Source organism: Cataglyphis hispanica, chromosome 22, assembly GCF_021464435.1.
Source record: "Cataglyphis hispanica isolate Lineage 1 chromosome 22, ULB_Chis1_1.0, whole genome shotgun sequence".
NCBI classification, from domain to species: Eukaryota; Metazoa; Arthropoda; class Insecta; order Hymenoptera; family Formicidae; genus Cataglyphis; species Cataglyphis hispanica.
This window is the reverse complement of record NC_065975.1, coordinates 116,030-133,642: the sequence shown is the minus strand read 5'-3', so window position 1 is coordinate 133,642 and position 17,613 is coordinate 116,030. Positions and strand designations below refer to the sequence as shown.

At 29.2% G+C, this 17,613-nt stretch overlaps 1 protein-coding gene across 1 annotated transcript in view; it reads right to left on the bottom strand.

Moving 5' to 3' along the window:
* LOC126857575 (acetylcholinesterase-like) overlaps nt 1–13,184 on the bottom strand; it is a 72,710-nt gene extending 59,526 nt beyond the window's left edge. Inside the window, exons 1-2 of the mRNA XM_050607171.1 lie at nt 13,090–13,184; nt 8,089–9,492 (exon numbers count right to left, since the gene is read on the bottom strand). Coding sequence (XP_050463128.1) covers nt 8,089–9,244 — 1,156 coding nt within the window. The 5' untranslated portion in view covers nt 9,245–9,492; nt 13,090–13,184. The remainder of the gene's footprint in view (nt 1–8,088; nt 9,493–13,089) is intronic.
* Nucleotides 13,185–17,613: the final 4,429 nt, after the last annotated feature.

The window sequence follows — 17,613 nt, the reverse complement described above, 5'->3', positions numbered from 1 at the left end:
AATTTATAAAAAATAGATCAAATATTTTTTTTTTTATTTGCTTCTAATCTTTAATAGCAAATATCCTAATGATTGAAGCAGATTAGAAAATCTAAAGATAAATCAAGTAGAAAATTTAAACTCGGTACTTTTCATTTTATATACATTAAACGATGGTCAAAATTTCTATATAAACGTCTCATTATCAATAAAATGTAATAATTACCATAACTTTTTACTGTCAAAAATTAAACAATTTTCAAAAAAGGATAATATTTCTTATAAATGTATATTGTGCATTGACTATCCTTTGAGGCTTTTTCTTAAAAATCTCCTTTTCGAGATAAAACAGAGATAGCTCGATGCTTGTACTAGAGATGTCTTTTAGAGACAAAGTCTCATTAAGATCAATTTTCGAGTTATCTTGACTAGAATCGATGTACAATGGTACATAAACGGACTTAATTCGTGAGATTTTAATTCTTAGATTTGAAAGAGAAGGCTGTAAACTAGCTTTTTCTTTCTAATTTTGGCGCAACACTTGATCGATACACATAGCCTACATATTTATTAGATCTATGAGGTGTGAACACAAACAAATTTAAGATTTTAAAAAATACTCATTAAATATATGTATGCTTTATATTAAAAATAAATGATTAATAAAAAATCGATGATTAATGTAGATAAAAATAATTAGGCCAGGCAAATATAACTAGATTGCACTAATGTTAGTGTTTGAACTAATATTAATCTTTTTTTTTTAATAAAACACTTTTATGTAACTTTCAAATATTGTCTAGAAATAAAAAGTTGTAGAGAAGACTTTCTTCTTCTCGTAAAGTACCTCTTGTGGATTTGATGTGAGGTGTGCTCACATGAAATGCATGACGTCTTGAGCGTAAGTAGAACGAGGTACGTGCAGTCAACCTAAAGGACGAGTGGACGGAAACGAGAGTAAAAAAAAAGATCAATGTAAGATACGATAAGAGATATAAGCTGTCTCTCCTACTATGAAATATTTTTCGCTTTAGATATTATCACTATATGTGCTAATCCAAGACAATCTGTATATAGACTAACATATGTATTAAATATTCTCCTGGAAATAGTAATATAAATCAAAGTTTTTATGTAAAAACTTTAAAAGTAACTTCAGCTTTTAATTGTTAGCCCGATATGTGAGAGTTTATGAATAATAATGTAAAATAATTCAAAATTAGATATTAAATATCATGAAAACAATTTAAATTATAGAAAATTATGCAATAAAACAAAATTTTTCAATACAAATTAGATTAAATTGTTTGAAAAGTTTTCCTAGTTATTTAATATTACTTTTTTATTTTTTATATTTTATAAAAAAATTTTATAATTTATATTTTACAAAAAAAGAAGATTATAAATCTTTGCAAATAATCCAAAGTATTATATATAAAAAAACGCAAATATTTTTTACATGCAGTAATTAAATGCAATTAATAGTTAAAGTTTAATTTTCTTGTTGACAAAAATAAAGCAGATTCTGTTTGTTTGTGCGTGTTTTATTTTTATGTGAATTTTTTATTTAATATTATAACTGTGTGGGTATCACATACACAAAGTCACATTAATAGCAATTCTATGAAAATCGCACTTTATACATCAATATGACTTTTTAATATAATATCTTTTGGATACTATAAATACATATTATTAAACATATATATATATATATATTAAATATACCATTTGTTGTTTTTAAATTGACAGTAATGCTTTTAATAATTTAATGGATTCTCGAGCAAAACTACTGTATATCCATATGAAAGATTGTTTCTGTAATTCTTATGCGAATGTTTAAACACGTCAGAATGATGATTAGGGGTTCGGACTACTGTAGAACAAAAACGGAATAGGAAAGGCAACGCGCGCGGTGCGGAAAATCAAGTTGTCAGACGAATAAGATAAAATAGAAAATCCGTAGAAACATAATAAGGAGCGCTCTTCTAGAATAGCATACGAAAGCTTGCCATTTTAACAGTACGTATAAGAGGACATTATTCGAAAGAACTGAGATTTTCCTTTGAAAACAGATTCTTTTATACCTATTTTATTCGATTTATCTTCACGCACAATATATAAAATAAATATATAAAAATGTTACATTATTCCAAATGTATTCATCATATATATTTTTCCAAATATGTTATATAATATGCTATATAACCACATATTTTTATTTTGTAATTAAAGCATTAAAACTCTTGTCATTTTTAGAAACTTTAAAAAAAAATTATTTTTTATCGATAATAATCAAAAAGATGTCACAAGCAGCAATATGTATAATATCGTATCGCGTGTCCATTATTGTCATCGTCACAAATCTACTATATGTCAACTTCTCGCGAATGATACTTCCAGTCTTCTTCCTTCTCTTTTCGTATCTCGTAAATTATCAAAAAATGTTATTTGTTCAAGCATGGGGTAGTCCAGAAAGATCCAAGAATTAACTTCACATATCGTATCAAGAATTATCCTTTAAAAAAATAGAGCGTTTTTTTCCCTTTTTTTTTATTCAAGGAAATCTTGCATACGTCGGTGGCACGTTTTGTTAGTATTTTTTAGTTCTTTTTTTTTGTTTTCACGTTTTCACGGTTGATTCAGTAGCACGCGCCGCGCGACGAATCGCCAGAAACTCGAATTTTTTCGACATCGACTGGCTCGATCGGATCATCTCTGCTATATGTCGACCAACTACAACGGCGTGGAATGCAAAGCGAAAAAAATTGTTACTACATAAAAACTCTGCTCTCCGTTTACAATAGCCGCGCGTTAATAAAGTTGCGGATTGGTGAGAGGATTTAGAAAAATATGCATACCGTGTTGTCTAGTGAAATTGTAAAATTTGCGCGTATGGCGAATACAAATGCTCTAAAAAATTTGCACTCAAAATTTGTGGCATAAATTCTATGAAATGTGAGCAGTAATCAGTAACATCAGATTTAGTTTTATTAATAGATTTAATTATTCTTTATTCTTGTTATTTTTTAATGCGAGATTAATATAATATGCTAAATAAAAGATGATTCGTCTCTCTTCTTTCTCTCTTGTTAATCATAAGTACGTATAAATTTACTGTTTAAAAAAAAAAATATATATATATATATATATATATATATATATATATGTATGTTATTTCTAATTTTTATTTTAATTATTATTATAAATATTTATATATTTTATATATGTGTGTTATATGTTCAATTTGTCATCGTCAATTTATCATAAGCAAAAGAAAATCTATACTTTTTATGTAATTATTTTTATATTAGATATTCATCATATATTATAAACACATCTATATATTCCAAGACAAAAAGATTTCATGCAAGATTTCTCGCTTTTGAAAGGAGTTTTTTTTATTTGTTAGCGTAATTCACAGGTCGGGAACTTAAAATCTCGGTGTAATTAACCGCAATATACTTTCAGTGTAATTAAAATTACGAAATGCGTAAAGAAACCAACTTAAAAGACGGGCAAAAGGATATTAAGGGCATATTAAGCGCATATTATTTTTTAGAATATCCGTTATGATCTGCTTAATTATCTATTGCATACAATGTATGCATAAAGAGCTGCATTAAAACGACAAGCTTTCAACGGCGGCCAAATAATTAACAAAGTGCAATAATGGTGAAAGCGCATAGCCGTCTGCTTCGATATTTTATATTGCGAAGAAGACTAATTAATTACGACAACCATCGTAATCAATAAAACGCTATTATATAATATTTCCAACAAAAAATACGCACTTCAATAAACCATAAAGTTAATTCGCACAATAGACATTACGACATGTTTCTCACAACAATTAATTTTTAATTTTACCTATTTTTTTGTGGCTAGATTTTTTAAACCTGTTTATACACACATATCAGACATATTTTTTAGTATTTATATATAAAGTTTTTAATAAGATGTTTTTTTTTTTTCAAGTTTAAACGTTTAATATAATATTGCGCAAAAAAATAATAATTTACAATTATCAAACTACGTTAAACTTGTTATACGTACATCTGTGCATATGATATTCAATAGTAAACATTATCATCTGTGAATTTTAAAACATAGATATACGTATGTGACAATTTAAGCTCATATTTCATCAAATTAATTATACTCAATCTTTAGCTTTCAGTTGTAAAGCTTTTAACTCAAACTTACTATTATTTAAAAAATGAAAAATATTTATCACATTTCAAGGAAAACTGTCCATTTTTTATTTAATATATTTTTTGATAAATTATACAACGCATAAAGTTTTGTAGCAAACTTCTCATTCTATAAATAGAGAATAAATTATTCAAATCAAATTATAACCCTGACTATATATATTCTGTTAAAAAGAGAATATTCCTGATTTAAGTTCAATATAGAATGTAATGCAGAAACAGTAGGGAGAGAGAGAAAGAGAGAGAGAGAGAGAGAGAGAGAGAGAGATGAGGGTGGACGACCTGGTACTTAATTGCCCTGATCCGTTCAAGCATGAAACAGCTATTAATGATCGCCTTCATCATTTTCGTCTCTAAGATATCATTGTAAAAGATTGGAGAACGCGAACAATCTCTAATTTAGATCGGACGTTACTTAATTCTTAAAAATTTGCTTTGATAATCAGTAGAATTTTGTTAAATTGGTAAAATATTTTAATAAAAGGTGACATATTCAAAATAAATATTTAACAAAAACTTCAACATATTTAAAATAAATTTCAGTAAAAAAAAAATTTTACAGAGAACTATTCTCTCAAAGACTTGTCCCTCCAAAACTTTTATTTTTTGGTGATAATTACCATGATAATTAAACGTCAGATTATAATTTTGTTGAAATAAAGTTTGCTTAAAATTCACTAATAAAAAGATTTTATCACTCCCTTTTCAATTCTCTAAAGTTTAAATTGACTAAATAATTTTTTATTTTTCGCCATGTCTTGTGCCTGAATAAAAATTAAACTATCAATTTACTGCTTCCTACTAATTTCAATAAAATATTTATTATTACGTAATATTTTCTAATAACTTATATTTCCTTGATCTCTCTTAATACAAAATATTTTATTTGTTTATTAAAAAGTTAATTATTATTCTGCAAATTTGTTAATTTAGTTATAACGTAAAATAAAATAATTATTACATTAGAAATTTTAAATTATTTAATTTTAATATAAATAAAATATGTGTGTTTAATAAAATATGTATCCAGCATTAATCATTTTAATAAAATAAACGGAACGTCGCACTATAAACTAGTCAGTATGTTCAAATAATGTGATGTGGCGAAAAATATGGATTTCCCGTATGGTATAACGATTCAATATAACATCACACAATCATCCACTAGAATATCCTTAATTAAATCTCTTCGTGCTCGTGATCGAGTTCTGACCCCAGCAAAAATTACACTTCTCCTTCTCTTCCTTTCGTCCATTCAGCAAATCCTATCCTCGTTTTATCATTGCCGGGAACCTGTTGCCGATATTTGATGATACATGCGAAATTCAATCCAATTTCAACAATATAGTCCAGACATTCTATCCTGGACTCTCACACTATATAATTTATTTCATTTTCTTCTCTTCTTTCTTCTCGTTTTTAATGGTGTTTAAAAATTACTGCAAAGTGCTAAATTGATCAACTTTCTCTCTCTCTCTCTCTCTCTCTCTCTCTCTCTCTCTCTCTCTCTCTCTCTTTTTGTCTCTTTCTAAAATGACTATAAATAAAAGACAGAATCGCGTTCGGTAATGAGTGGCTGTCAATTGCAAAGTTGATTTAACTGATTTAGCGAGCAGACTTAGTTATATTTTTGAATTCGTATTACGTACAAACATATGCGTGTGTATGCGGTCTCTGCAGACAATACCGATTTATCATCGCGGCACGGCATTTGCATGTCGATAGATACGCCAGCAACAGAAAGCGCCTGGATAATCAAGCATAAGATAACGATCCTGCGTGGGAAGCAATATGACCATTAAATCGGCAATAACGTTTGTGACGAGAACAAAAATATACGGCAGATGTAAATATCTATTCGAATTGCTAATAAAATATCGGTTGATATTTGATGATATATTAAAAAGCACAAAAGTTGCAATAGCTATTAATCCTTTTAATACTTTATTAATGAAATAAAATACAAAAAGCACAAACTGACAAAAATTTTATCTTGTAACGCGTTTTACAAGGCATATTTACATATAAGAGATTACGAAAGATTAAAAAAACAGTTGATAAAAAAATCATTATAAGAAACAGAGGAGATAAGCTCTCGTACAAATGCTTGATATAAAATGTAATTATTTTAATGTGGTAGCATACACAAAGATTATCTGTAAAGAAATCAAACTTAAAAAAAAACGCCCAAATGTAATAATGTGGAATCATCTGCCTTGTGACACTATGTAGTGGGATTTTTTTAGTAAAAATTCCCCTACATAGTTATGTCTATTGAATTCGTCTGATTTGTCTATATTTACTCAGTGAACTGAAATTTTATCAGCTCATCTTCTCCGCATTTATAAATATGAATCATATACTGGAGTTTCAATACGAGACATACAATCATGACTTTTATTAGTAACAAATTAGAGTTTCTGTTAAATAAATATCATTAGTTCACGAGCAAAATATCACGCGCTACATAGATACTAATGAAAAATAATTTATTTTTCTTTGAATATCAACAAAAAACCATTCAAATAACGAGCCGCTATATACATGTCCCACATTTCATTCTCTATTGACCACTTAATCAATATATGCCAGAACGATGTATCAATTGGCCGCATAAGTGACTTTTATCATTATGTAGCTTTATTCCGAATAATCAAGTTTATCATTGAATAAAAAGAAAGATGTTTCTAAAGCCTAGAACTCTTTACCAATTTTGGCCAACAACACATTTGTTGATATGCTTGTTGATAAGCTAAATATAAATAATCACGTCACAGACGATTATTCATATAATATACGTGTAAATAATTGTCGGATAAATATGGATGTTTAAATGTTATGTATGTTTACACACTCATACACAAACACAGATTATATATATATATACTATTTTATAATCTCAAGATTATCGCGAAAGCACGTATGTAGTAAATGGAAGTTCACTCTAATAAGCGCAAAATAGTAGAATCATAACTAACTTGGAAAACAATGAATAAGACGATAGATTAATGATAATAAATGAGACATAATTAACAAAACTAGGGAAAATGAAAGCATTTAAAAGTACTTAAATTATTTTAATACATATACATTAAGAATATTCTGATCCCCGCGTACAATAATTCAATATATATCTTGCAACAAATTTTAATGATTAATTTTAATAAATAATAAATTTCAAATATTCTATTTTTTCTTTAAGAAAAATTTAATGCAAATTTCAAGCTTTACTGTAAGAAAATTAAATAATACAAAGAAATTAAATTGATATTTATTTTAATTAAATTTTAGAAATATAATTTTTAGAGACGTAATTTTTTTGGCAGTTAATTTGAAAAATCTTTTTAAAAAAAATTTTATGCAGAAATTTATTTCTGAAAATATTTAAAGCTAAAAATAAAATATATCATCAATCACAGATAATTAAAAAAATTAACTTAAATGTAATTCAATCAAATATGTCTCAAATGTATACACAAAATTTTATATATAATAATTACAACATGTGAATTTCCGCCCCCTCCCCTCCCCCTTACATATATGCATAATATATGTGTTATGCAGAAAAAAGCTTTTTTCTACTGAATTAAAAGTGTCATAAGAAGAAAAATTGCGTCAACAGATAAATTTAATCTTCACAAGTCATTATTTTTATTTTCTCATATTTTTATATTAAAAAATCTAAAAGATTTATAAAAGTTTTCTTATTACACATCTTTACTAGTAATCCAAAGAAAGCCATATAGACATATATTTTCATTCAGAAAAAGCCGGCCATATAGTATGCTGGTGGCTTAACCGTGCCACCAACCATAAATAGCATCGCAATAATGCCATCGTAAAACACTCTCACACATATGTACACATATATACATATACACTTTGATATTCCTACCTTCGTTTTCGTTATTTCCAATCAGGATCTCGGTGTCCTTGAAGTCCGCCTCCCTGACCAAATCCAACGGATCCTTAGGTAGAAAGACACCGTCAATAGTGGGCGCCGATGGGAAACCGAGGATGCCCCTATAACTATTCCACTGTTGCACGGAGAGGGTTTTTGCATCCACCGACCTCATGCAGGCCATAACTCGCGCCGGGTTTTCCTGTAGCATTGTCGAATTACATCCGCAATCGTCTACTAATACTCGAGCCACTTCATTCGCCTTTTCGCCGGTCATGTAGCTCCATGGAGCGTTCAGAGTGCCACTCTGGAGAATTCCCCGGCGTACTAGACCCTGCGTAACTGGTGAGATCAGATGTAGAGATACCGAGCTGCCGCCTGCGGATTCGCCGAAAATTGTAATCAAATCGGGATCGCCGCCAAAAGCGCGCGCATTTTCGCGCAACCACCTAAGAGCCAAAGCTTGATCCCAAAGGCCCATATTGCCCGGTGCCTCCTCGCTGTTGGTAAAGTGCTGATTGAGGTACAGAAAGCCGAAAGCACCGACTCGATACTGCATCGATGCAATTATTGCATTGCCAGCCGCTGCCATAAGATCGGCGTCATAAACGTCCAGTGTGGCAGTACCACTCATGAAGCCACCACCGTAGATCCATACTAATATCGCCATGCCATTATTACCGGCGCTGTCCTGTGACTCCGGTTTGTGGCGTAGACGTGACTTCTGTGGCACCCATATGTTTAAATAAAGACAATCCTCAGAGATGTTAGTGTTTGGGTTCCACATTTCCTCGCCCTCGAAGCCAGGAAAATACTCGTAACGCTCTTGATAGCAACTGTTGGGCAATGTGGTAGCATTTAGAATTCCGTGCCAGGGTTCGATCGGCAGTGGCTTGCGAAATCGCAACGGACCAACGGGAGGTTTCGCGAACGGCACTCCGTAGAATATGTGGACCTCGCGTTCAAGCACTGTACGGGAGAAACCGCGCATCAAACCGCTCGTAGTCTCCACCAACAGAGGATCATCGTGACCATTGTCCTGGCCATCATGTTGGCCGGCGACGTTCGCTCGCGTGATGCACGCGCTGTGCAGGCTCAGGCCTAACAGCAATAGCAACAACGAGGACGGACAATTCATCCAAAAACTCATGGTAAAATTGAATATTCTTCTACTCAATAAGAAACTATTGTCTCGTTTATTGAATCAATCGCGATTGATGTTCTCGCGAGCGTGATCACTGTAAGAGTTCAACTATTTAATTATCATTATTTGCAAGCGGTACTCCACTAAGCGTCCTTTGCGCAAAGATAAGCTCGTTGAGTTTTTAGCACGCGTCTAGTTTGTTAGAATTTTGCACGCTTCATAGGAATCGCTTAACCCAATATCTTCGTTGTCATCTAGGAAGATACATAGGAAAGAAGTTTCCTCTTATATATATGGCGTATCAAGAACATGTCCGAACGGAGTAGAAAGTGATTCTTTGGCAAAGAGTAAGACGATTTTGAAGGATAGAATTTTCTTATGTGAATCGTCAATCTTGCGCAAGTTGCATTTTGCGCGTTGCTTTTTAACAGAACAGAAAGCTTTGTTATACAATAGAAAGCCATAAAATATTCTACGTGTCTTAACCGTCTTATATATTTATGTATATTATATCAGTTTTTAAAAGAAGAATGATTTTTACAATTTGCCAATATTACAAACAGATAAATACACTTTAATGAAATTTAAATTTATTTGAACCGACATTAAAACATAAATTTTTATAAAGTTAAAATATTTTTACGTTATTAATTATTTCAGTCTTTGCAGTTATCGGTTCTTGCACAAGAATTCAAAACACTAAAGAAGATAAGATAAAAATATGGCTCATTTTTTACATAATTACTTTAGTAATGTTACATAAGACTTAATGTAATTATTATTACAAAACAATAAAAATAGACCGTTTTTTAATTGCAGCGTTAAAAAATTACAGTTTATGTGAAAAACTTTGTTCTTCTCCAAAGTGGTCTCTCTACTTCGCTAAAAAAATCATTTCTTTTACAATAGTGTTGTTCATTCACATTTGATCTGAATATTACACAATCAATATTTTACTGAGTTAATTTCTTATCTATTTTTATTATTTTCTTACACGATAGATAATAAAATATTAAGGCCTCTATCTATTTAGATTGCTTAAAATATTAATCTTAATTGTGTAATGTTTCATAAAAAACGAGTCACATATATTTCATACTACAATGCTACAACAGTATATTACAATGGATACTTCTTTTTGCTACAAAACTTTTATAGGTCATTGAAAAATAATATCCACATAAAAGATTTAGAATTGTCATAAAACGTTTCCCATGGGCACTGTATCTGCCAAGAGAGAGAGACTCAACAAGTTAGCGAATGAAAAGCCGGCGGTGAGAGAAATATCACAAGCTCTCTCTTCCGATATTTCTAAGCCTATTTAAGGAGAAAAAGAAGGAAATTTAAATACATTTCGCGCTAAATATATAAAGTTACTAAGAAAATGTTTTTAATAAATAACAGAAATAGTATAACGCAATTAGATAAGAAGAGTATGATTACTGTGATTGCATTAATTATTAATCAATAATTCACATAATATTTATTAATTGATAATTAATTATTAAAATTGTTTTATAATAATTATTATCGTGCACAATGTAAAATTATTACGTATAATAAAAAAATAATTACTATTGTAAAATTATTCTTTTCACAAATGAATGTTTAATTATTTTTTATCAATTTTATAATATATAAAATTACTTCCTGTAAATACACATATAAACTTTAAATCGTAAATAATTATCTCTCACGCGTAATATAAAATTATTTTTACGAATAGATTATAATTATTATCATGTTTTTTCACATACATATTTAAAAATATGTCTGCCGATAAAATAATTATTATTACCTTGCACGTGCACTTAATTTTTTCTCCATGTTTCTAGAACTAGGATCAGAAAAAAAAAAAAACAGAAAAAATAATGTCTGTTTAAATTTTAAGTGGCATTTATATGAAATCGGGCAAACAAGTTTCAATTACTAATCACGTGAATTGCACTCAATATTAATAATTACATTCCTATTTACAGTTGTCCGACTATCACATTATGTAACTGTTTGCGTCGTACGATAATAATTTCGCGTATTTCGCGAAACAGTTTCTACTTCCGATTGTAGTATCCGTCATAAACCACAACGCCAGAATATTGCACAGTGTCGATTGCAATAATGCAGTCCGACACGAATCATCATTAAAGCTTATGAACCAAAGATGGGATTCTGTGTCAGCATATATTATTAGCTCTATTAAACTCATCACGTACTATATTATTTAGAAAATAAAATTTAGAACATTTCTACAAGCAACTATATATACATATTATCGAATTTATCGCGTCACAATGAAAATCAATAAAAAATGCCAAATTCTTGTCATCTAAAAATAAAATTTGTGTCTCAATCCCTCTTTTTCCTTTTTTCTCCCCTCTAATAATTTAAATTATTGTGTTGTTTTATTTAAAAAAAAAAAGAAAAATATAAATTGTTTTACTTTTATGTATTAATAATTGAGACAACTTCGGAAATATATATATATATATATATATATATATATATATATATATATATATATTATATAATTATATATGTAAAACTATTAAATCTTGAAAAAAAATAAAAATGTTATTGATTTTGAAACTTTTCCAAAATTTAAAAAAATTTTTAATTTTTGCAAAAGTAAAATAATTTTATTTTTGTTTTTTATTTATTTTTACAAAAATTATTCTTTTTTTATTGGCTTACGTTTTCGAACTACTGTATTTGATGCAAAAACTAAAGAATTATATCTTTTGCTACAAAAAATACTCAAACATTTTTGTTATACAAGATGTCTCGGAATTAGTGATATAAACCACTAGTTTAGAGAAGGAGGTGATTCTATATGAAAAAAAATAAGTAAAAATATGGAATAACATTTCTTTATATGATGCTTCGTGAAAAACAACTTTAAATATTCGTCAAATGTGCGTGCTATGTCTGGTCTCAACCAAGCTCACTATAAAATAAGTTTAGCTTTCGTACTCTTAAAAACACAAAATACGCTGCCAAGAATTCGTACAAATTTAATACGAAGAGCACATGTATGTATACGGCAAAATGGGCAATCCAACAATTTTTGAATTAATAAAACAAAGTTCTTAAACAGTAAACACATCTTGACTTATTATATATCCCCGAAGTAGCCTTTGATATTAATATTGTTTGTAAACACAAAGGTATGCAAAAGTAACGTATAAACGGTTGAGATAGCACGCATATCTGATGAATGTTTAAAGTCGTATTTTCTCAAAAACAAAACCTCGTATAAAAAAAAAGGCTATTCTAGATTTCTAATTAATTTTTTCATATAGAACCACCTCTTTTCCGTTTGTACGATCAGTTATGAGATACTCTGTATACATTTCATATTCTTGCCTTTTTCTTTAACATATAACACATATATTCCTTATTAAGAACATTTCGCCGAACATTAAAGACACATTTTCTGCATAAAATAATTAACTAGAACTCTTTTATATACATTTATAGTTTCTTTTCATTATAACGAGTATGTGATAAACTATTTCTCAAAGTGCCAGCTTGTCAAATAATCACTCTTGATTCACAATTAGTCGTGTACAATTATTTTTAAGCACTATTTTTTGTAGAAACTATGATTGTATATCTTTTTTATCATAAAGTCATAATAATAGCAATAAGAGATTTTTTATTAACGACGACTTTTGGAGACATCCAACTTTCACTCTTTAACGCGATCATCCCTACCGCGATCTTTCCGATTTTTCTTCTCTTTCTTTCCCTTTTCCTCTCTTTCCCTCCTAAACTCTTCTAAACTCATCCTAATCTTTCATTCTATACATACTTCCGTGCGCAATATGCACGCGCCGGATATGGAGGTTTACCTCTCAAAATTGCTTCCGCTAACTTCCGCTGACCCTCTTTTCACCCCCTCCCTCCAAAGTATCGTTTTTCAGAGATGACTTTTCGTTACTCCTCGTGATGTACTCCTATCCTATTTTTTATCACTTGATGACAACCCTTAGAAATTACAATTGCAACTTTTTACGATTCCGGCGGGCTGTCGCAAAGAAAAACACTATGTACGTAGATATAATTATCACGCGGCAACCGGCGTGCCGCGTTGCACGGGGTCGACTGATCGAGAAGGTAGAAGAGGTAGAGGTGGTGGCAGTCCTAGTCGTGGTGGTGGTGATACTGATGGTGGTGGTGGCGTACGCCTCGCGCATAAGCCGCGCGGTCGTATCTACAAGCGACTCAATCTTCAAACACTGTCCTTACTTGCTTACGACTCTTCTTCTCTCTTTTTCTCTTTCTCAATCTTCAATTTTCTTTCTCATTTCCTTTCTCTCTCTCTCTCTCTCTCTCTCTCTCTCTCTCTCTCTCTCTCTCGCTATTTGATTTTTTTTTCTTTTTCTTTTTCTTGTATCTCTTTCCTTCTTTCGTTAAATGAATAAGATAATTGTTATTATTTCTTCTAATTTTGATAAGGAAAGCTGATAGATTTTACACTGTGTAATTAAAAGAAAAAAATTGAGACTTTTATGTGCTAAATTTTCGTAATAAAAATCAATTTTTAATTGACATAAAAAAAAAGAACAGAGATAAGAATATTCTATTCTAGAGTGTGCTTGCGCGTGTGTATGTGAGCGTATAAGTTTAATTTTTATTATTTTAAGGAATGTTATTTTGTACGTGAAGAATTTATCCTCTTTCCGGTTAGAGTAATTTACGATAAATCCTAAATAACGTAATTATTATCCGGAGATTACAGCCGCGAGAGCAAGGAGAAGCAATTATCTGGAAAGGGATTACGCTGAATTTCGTTTTAGTCCTAATCGATATTATAGTTTGTATGCGACAACCACAATATCGTTGTTTTAATTGTGATTAGAGATAACTTTTTCGTTTTTAATTATAATACTCAAATCAATCGTTCCAAAAATTTATATTCTTTATTATCAAAAAATATTCCCTAAATGGCAAAAATATATTTAAATTTATAAATCAAATCTTTTTATAAATCAAATCCTTCTAAAAGAGAATTCTCTTTATACATACATTGATAACCTCCATTAACAATAAGAGATTGTATTATCTATTCTATTCTACGTCACAAGTTTTTTAGGTCACTTAGCTTGACTAATTCTATTTCCAAATAAAAATAAGATAGCGAATTCTTTCTTTTATGTATCTACTTGGTTTCTCAAAGAAAACATTATCGCTTTTTTCGTCAAAGATATTTGACGTTTCTAAAACCATTTTAACTTTATTGCGCGTTGTTTTTTACTATGTTACGTAGCTTGAGGCAGAGAAAAATGGCTTAATGTTGAAATTCTTAATTGATTATATTTTATATAATATCGTTGAATAGTACAACAACTTATATATTTTTATACAATAATTTTCACTATGCAAAAACAAGAATAGTTTACTTATCTTCTTTAAAAACTAAAAATATCCAAATGTGCAATTGATATGTATTTTTAAAAGTTTTCCTGGAGAATTCGTTAAGGATTTAATTATATTTTATTATATATCCTATTTTTTAATTATTAATTATTATTTGCCTAATTTAAAATTCTTAGTACACTTTTAAGATGTACTTGTCCATGAATAAATAATTCTCTATCTTGATTTTTTGCTATATGAGAATAGAGAATATAACACTATACCTATATGATCTTTACATCAAAAACTATTTAATTTTCATTGAAATAAATAAATTATATATTATAAAATTTTATCTAATTAAATATGCATAGGTAAATATTTTATTTATAAATATATATTCATATTATTACAATAAATATTTATTTTTCTAAGATTTTTCTGATTAGTCTGATATATATATATATATATATATATATATATATATAATATTGTAGTTATAAGGATTGTATAAATATTCTATAATGTAATATACGTCTAAAAATACATTGTACAATCTACATGTCTAAAAATATAATTACAATGAAATAATTTGTGCGTAAATATTACATGAAACCTAACTAGATTTGCACTCTTCCCGTATACATAATAGGCACGCAGCTGTAATACCCATGAGTACGGAAAGATGTTCAAGATGCGTGATGTTATTAACGAGAAGACCTGGCAGAACGCGCACCGAATATTTAACGATCTCATCTATGATCACATGGATTTCCCGGAGATTCTGCCAAAGAGAAAAAAAAAAGAAAGAACGAGAGGAAAACCGAAAAGGGAGATATAAAAAAAGGCAAAGAAAGAAGGAAAAAAGAAGAAAAGGAAAAAGAAAAGAGAGATGAGAGAAAGAGAAAAAAAGGGAAAAAAGCTAGAGAAGAAAGAAATAAAAAAAAAGATAAGGAAAGAAAGAAAGATATGAGGATAGAAGAAGAGAAGAAAGGGAGAAAAAAGAGAAAGAAAGGAGGCAGAATAGAGAAGAAGGACTAAAATGAAGAAAGAATAGGTAGAATAAACTAGAGGGAGAAAAAAGGAAAGGAAAAGAAGGAGAAAAAGAAAGAGAAAGAAAGGGGAGAAGAAAAAAAAAAGCCTTTCTCCTTAAATAATCAACAGTTCAAGTTTTTATTGTGTGTTGCCACTTAAATATTCTTAAGCCATTTTATAGCAATTTATCAATAGACGTTTCTTATTACTTATTATAATGTTCTATAATTTTGCATCAAATAAAACGATCAGGTCTAGTTTTAGCATAACTTTGCTTATAGAGTAAAACGGCTCATGATTCATCAAATTACAATCATGTCAATCTATCGTATAATATCTGAAACAAGGCGTCTTTGCGGCACGGTGTTTTTATCCGCGCCGCAAAGATGCCTTAATTGACATTTGGCTGATTCTCGTCTCGATAGATAGATTTAAAAATGGATATTGTAATTCCCTTTTCGGGGAAAAGGAAATTAAAATATCCATTTTAAATTTTCTTTTTTTAAAAAAAATCTCGTCATCAAAAGAAACTCGTTTGATCAAATTGTACCTAGCTTCTCGATCGCGATTTTTTTTTCTTGGTTTTTTTTTGTGAATCATTAAGCGCAGAAATATTAATAATGTTTCACCTATAAGATTTTCTTACTATAGAGGCAGAAATATTTCCCGACATTTCGAAAACTGCGAGAAAATGTAAGAAATATAAAAATAAAAATAACAAAATATTAGCTAATTGCACCATACTAAAATGTATTAATAATTTTATTTTGAAAAATTTATGGTTTGAAAAAAAAAATAATGAAATGGAGTTCTCATAAAAAATAACATTTAACAAGATTCAATTAATTTTTAAATAAGAAAAAAGGAAAATTGCACTTGCAATCGCGCGTAATATAAAGAAGTACATATCTGTGTTCTTTAATGAAATATCAAGTATCACGTAATCGCGGACGTGCACATTGGATCAATGGGTGTTACGTCGAACGTGAATCGCTTGCCGATTTTGCTGATAAGATAGAACATACCGAGCAAATTTATAGCAGTGTTCCATATTACAGAATTTCAATTTGAAAAAATCTATTAGCTATATTACTACCATATCTATCTGTTACGCAAAAAATTTTATTAAGCCCGATTTTTTGCTGTAATAATCATTTTCTTAAAAAATACGAATTTTTTTATTCAAATGAAGCATTTATAATTGTATAAATTCGTACATATTACTATAAAAAAGTAGATTTTCGAAATTTTAATATTAACATGAAAATTAGCATAGATACATGTATATATTTAATCTTTTATCTTGTTTTATATGATACTATAAAAAAAATCAATATTATATATTTCTTTCGTAGAAAAAATTAAAATAAATTATAAATAAAATATTCAATGAAAAAATATTGTATAATAATAAGTTTCTGTTCCCTCAAAGTATTATAAAAAAGATATCTCTTAATTTAAAAATATATATTTTATGTATGTGTTGCATTAGAAAGAAATTTTTAAGATCAAAATAATTAAATGTATAATTTATAAAAATATATAATTTGTAAAAAAGTAAAATAATTTAAATCAAGTAAAATACAATGCATAAGGTTTAGATTTCTACACATAGATTTCCACAAGTTTGCAAAAAGCAAAATTGTTTTCTTTTGCCTTTTTTGAAATTTTTCGTGCCCTAGATTTATGTCATATCAGAGTTTCAATTAAATGTCTGACGTAGTCGAGTCAAAATTATTCAGACTCATAGTTATAAAATTAAATAATGGTACGAAGGGGTCAGTAGAAACCGTGGGTGTGTACTATGTGTTAAATCTCACATCAATAAAACTGCCGATTCCCAGACTGCTTGCCCCCCCTATGCTTCATATCGGATCTACATGTATAAATAGTCGATACACGCGTATGCCTATGCGCATTAGGCGCAATTGGGATAAATAATATGCAGCAAATCGTTTCTCAAAGGTCAAGTTTTCCGAGAA